Source organism: Monodon monoceros, unplaced genomic scaffold (genome assembly GCF_005190385.1).
Source record: "Monodon monoceros isolate NGI ecotype Baffin Bay Population unplaced genomic scaffold, NGI_Narwhal_1 Super_Scaffold_21, whole genome shotgun sequence".
In the NCBI taxonomy this organism is placed as follows: Eukaryota; Metazoa; Chordata; class Mammalia; order Artiodactyla; family Monodontidae; genus Monodon; species Monodon monoceros.
In genome coordinates, this window is record NW_021703778.1 from 25396637 (window position 1) to 25401117 (window position 4481).

At 37.8% G+C, this 4481-nt stretch overlaps 1 protein-coding gene across 2 annotated transcripts in view; it reads left to right on the forward strand.

The window, feature by feature from the left end:
• GDI2 (GDP dissociation inhibitor 2) overlaps nucleotides 1-3955 on the forward strand; it is a 27045-nt gene extending 23090 nt beyond the window's left edge. Inside the window, exons 5-6 of one of the 2 annotated variants that reach the window (XM_029239527.1) lie at nucleotides 2911-3109; nucleotides 3372-3955. In XM_029239527.1, the coding sequence (XP_029095360.1) occupies nucleotides 2911-3109; nucleotides 3372-3507 (335 nt within the window). In that variant the 3' untranslated portion in view covers nucleotides 3508-3955. Of the gene's footprint in view, nucleotides 1-2910; nucleotides 3114-3371 lie in introns of those variants that run through there. The other variant, XM_029239528.1, reaches the window with a different exon arrangement.
• Nucleotides 3956-4481: the final 526 nt, after the last annotated feature.

Genomic DNA, 4481 nt, shown 5'->3' on the forward strand with positions numbered 1-4481 from the left:
AAACTAGTTTGAAGCCAGATTTGTCAGACTCAAGAACCCCACACTCTTAACCGCTGAACTATCTAGTATATAAATGTAGCTTCTCAGATATTTTAACAACTGTCACGTACACTGGAATTCCTTTTTTCTCCGTGCTACATATTTCCAGTTCCTGTGGTTGTTTCTCATATAATATGCCGTCTAGGTCCCTTGGCCACTTTTCTTTGGAAATTCTCTGATTTGCCAAGATTATCTTATATAATAGAATTAGAGCCAGACCAGACCTGATACTCCAAGTGTTGTCTGCCCACCCAGTGTCCTTGGGACTTTTACTTTCCTAGGACAATATATTTCTATTAATGTAGCCCAAGTTTACATTGGCTTTTTTAGGAGCTGTATATTACTGTTGGTTCTTGTGGTAGGTCATGATGACAGCTAAAACCTCAAGGTTCCAATAAATATTTGTTCATTGGTCACATGTTATTTTAGTCAAATAAATGAGAAGTATATTTGGCCTCTAGAGTAATGTTGAACACAGATACTATGTTCAGAGAAGTTTGAGACATTTTCTTGAATACCTTTGAAACGTGCCCAGCAAAATCTTGTATCCTCGGTTGAATCTTTAGCTTGCTTGTTTGTTCGCACTCTTACCGCGGTGAGGCATCTGTTTGTCGGGAGCACCTTTGACATCTCAGGGCTTGTGGCTGTCAGGAGTTGGTGTGCCTGCTGCAAAGCCCAGCTGTGAACTGGGGTGAGGCTGTTTAGGCCCACTGTTGGAATGACATGTTGTGTGCCATGTTTTAGTGCTTTTCTTGTGACGTTAATTCTACTCTGATTTTTCTGTTTTTTAATTCACTTGTCAAATCTTATGCCTGTTAGTTAATTGGAACGCTTTTTTCTGTTCTCTTATTGAAACTGCTCTGGATTTTGTAGCTTTATTCTGTTTTGAAAGTCTTGACATAAGTGTCTTTTTTGGTAAATAACCCTCAGTGTGCAAGTGAATGAAGGAAAGGTAAAACCATTTGAAATGAGTGAAGGTACACCTCGACTAATTGTGAAAAAGATTTTTTCTAGTCCTTTCATCATATAATTTGAGTATTTTATTTATATATTGTATGTCCAGTATATAAATAAGTCAACTTCTTTTATATTCAGTCCCATCAGATGTTAATTAATGGATTGAATATTTATTGAGCACTTGCTATATGCCAGGTACCCTTCTAGGTTTGGGGGTGGGGAGGGTGCAACAGAAGGAAAAAAGTAAACAAAAATGCTTTCCCTTTTGGAGCTTCCATTAGTGGGAGACTGGCTATAGATAAATAAGGAGAAGCATTTCAGATGGTGATATAATCTGATATAAAAACGTATCAGATGGATATGGAGATGAAAGGAGGGAGTGAGGGTGGGGCTACTAGTTTAAATAGGGTGACCAGGGAAGGCATCGTCATATAGAAGTAGCTGTTATAAAAATTACGTGGTAGGAAATAATATTTGAATTCGTTACATTAGGACTTTTTCAGAATGAGCACCGGGTCTCTCACATGTTGGTAATTGCACTGGTATCTGGTTCCGACATAAAGGGATGGAGGAGTAGCTTAGAGCATCTCCTCTGTGCTGGGAGACAGGAGTCCACTGTGCTGGGAGAGTGTCCCTGTCAGGCTCAAGGTTTGGAGGAGGGAGGGAGAGGAAAAGAGGGAAAGAGTGGGGAATTTAAGAATACACATTTTCATTTTTATTTTAAGAGAAGTTATGCGATAACTCAACAATAAACTGTTGGTAAGAGCTTTAGGTTCCAACAGGCAGTGTCCACTAGATTGACCCCCAAGTTGTAAGTGCATTGCAGTGGTGACTCGTGTTTCCTTTGGCTGTTTTACACCTTCCCCTGAAACTACACTTGTGTCTTAAGTAGGGGGCTGTGTGGTAATAGAATATTCCTTTTTAGCCTTATGCTTTTACTGTGTACGCAGTCTGTCCATTTTTTTAAAGCTAGGTTGTAAATATTAATTTAAAAAGTTAAATGTAGTCAGCTGTCATGAATAGCCTCATGATCATTTTAATTTTCAGTTTTGTTGATTTCAGCTATAGTCTTGGGGGAAATAATGTTTAAATTATCAAAATATTCAGCTGTCAACAGATATAAAAGGAATGGTTAAGCATTTATTTTTAAAGCCATAGTTGTTTTTAAAGTAGCCGTATGGTTTAAGAAAGGGGAAGAAGGAGATGGAACCAGAAATTTTTCTTTTCCTTTGACCTTGTCTTTCTGCCAGCTATCTACGGTAGTAGGGATCCTGAGTAGTAGGAAGAACTGAGGGTTTCTTAGGTGGTAGTTCATAGCTTTCTCCTGATCTGCTTTTTAGTGTAAAAAGCAGTGAACTGCTTATCTAGGACTTCATTAAAGTGACTGGCAGCATAATCAGCATCTAAATTTCTTTGAGGTCAGAGATTGTTCTTGGTATCTAAGCTGCTTTTCCATTAAATACCAGAGTGTATCTTAGCATACGGAAAAAGAAAAAAAGAATGAAGTGCATTGAGAATTTTAGGCAGTTGCTGGAGTACAGATAAGAGTTGTCAAAAAAACATTCAGATAGATGCCTTCATGAATAATAGTTTTTCAAAGTCTTATTTATCTTGTACCTAATAAGAGGTATAATTATACATATTGCATTTAATTAATTACTGGTTATAATTACTTGTAATTGTAGTGTAAAATTGAAGGCTTAATAGCTGATCTATTGTAATTATGACAGTTTATTTTAAAGTGTTATGAAACTGTCAGTTTATTTTAAAGCAATGTCCAAACTCCCATATTTTAAATTGCACATTGCCTTAGAAGAGCCTCAGATAACATAAAATATTTAAACTTTATTTTCACATTTTCTTTTCCTCAGTGTCCTATTGTGAGTGTGTGCTTTTTGAAAAATTATTTTTTAGGCCTAATGGGGCTGTTTGAAAAACGTCGATTCAGAAAATTCCTGGTGTATGTTGCCACCTTTGATGAGAGTGATCCTAGAACGTTTGAGGGCATTGATCCTAAGAAGACGGCAATGCGAGAGGTGTATAAGAAATTTGACCTGGGCCAAGATGTTATAGATTTTACTGGCCATGCCCTGGCACTTTACAGAACTGATGAGTAAGTTTTTTGGTTTTTAGATTTACATTTTTCTTGGAATTCTTCACTGAATTTCCCAATTCTGCAGAGTGGAAATTCTAACAAAACAAATATATAGCTCTATTATACTACTAAAGAAGAAGTTCTAACTGCACATTAGAGTTAGAGCCTTTTAAATAAAATGTGGAGATGTTGAATTAAAATCCATTCAGAAAAAGATTTTAAATTGAATATAAGCATGCAAACCAAAGCCCTTTTCTAATGGTCATTTCCTTTTGTCTAGCTATTTAGATCAACCATGTTGTGAAACCATTAATAGGATTAAACTTTACAGTGAGTCTTTGGCAAGATATGGCAAAAGCCCATACCTTTATCCACTCTACGGCCTTGGAGAACTGCCACAAGGATTTGCACGGTGAGAGCCCATGTTTAATCTTTGTGCTAAAACCTCACTGATCCTGAACCTCGTCTTGAACGGTAGTTTATGATATGGTTGTGGTTGTGAATAATGAGACAAGATTTGTCTGTGAGTGGTGAGGTGCCTTTTGTTTTTATTGAAGTAAAATTTATATACAGTGAAACCACAGATCTGTGGTTAAAAAAAAAAATGAGTTGGACATATATATATAGACCTTTGTAACCCAAACTCCAATCTAGATGTAGAACATTTTCCTTACTCCAGAAGTTCCCTTGTATCCCCTCATAATCACCACCACCCTTGCACTGTAACAACTACATTTGTGATTCCTATCATCATAGAACACTTCTGCCTGTTTTTGAAGTTTTATTATATAAAAGGAATAATATGTGCTTACTTAAAAAAAATTATTTATTTATTTTTGGCTGTGTTGGGTCTTTGTTGCTGTGCGCAGGCTTTCTCTAGTTGCGGTGAGCGGGGGCTGCTCTTCGTTGTGGTGCACGGGCTTCTCATTGCGGTGGCTTCTCTTGTTGTGGAGCATGGGCTCTAGGCGTGCGGGCTTCAGTAGTTGTGGCACACGGGCTCGGTAGTTGTGGCTCATGGGCTCTAGAGCGCAGGCTCAGTAGCTGTGGTGCACAGGCTTAGTTGCTCTGTGGCATGTGGGATCTTCCCGGACCAGGGATGGAACCCGTGTCCCCTGCATTGGCAGGCGGATTCTTAACTACTGCGCCACCAGGGAAGTCCCTATGTACTCATTTTTATCTGGCTTTTGCTTAACAATATTTTTGAGATTCAGCCATGTTGATGCACGTGCTGTTAAATTCATTTAAAAAAATACTGAGTAATGTTTCATTATGTGAATTATGTGAATATACCACATTGTCCTGTTGATGGACATCTGGGTAGTTTTCAAAACGTTTTGGGGTATTATGAATGAAGCTACTATGAACTTTTGTGTAAAAGTGTGTATGGACA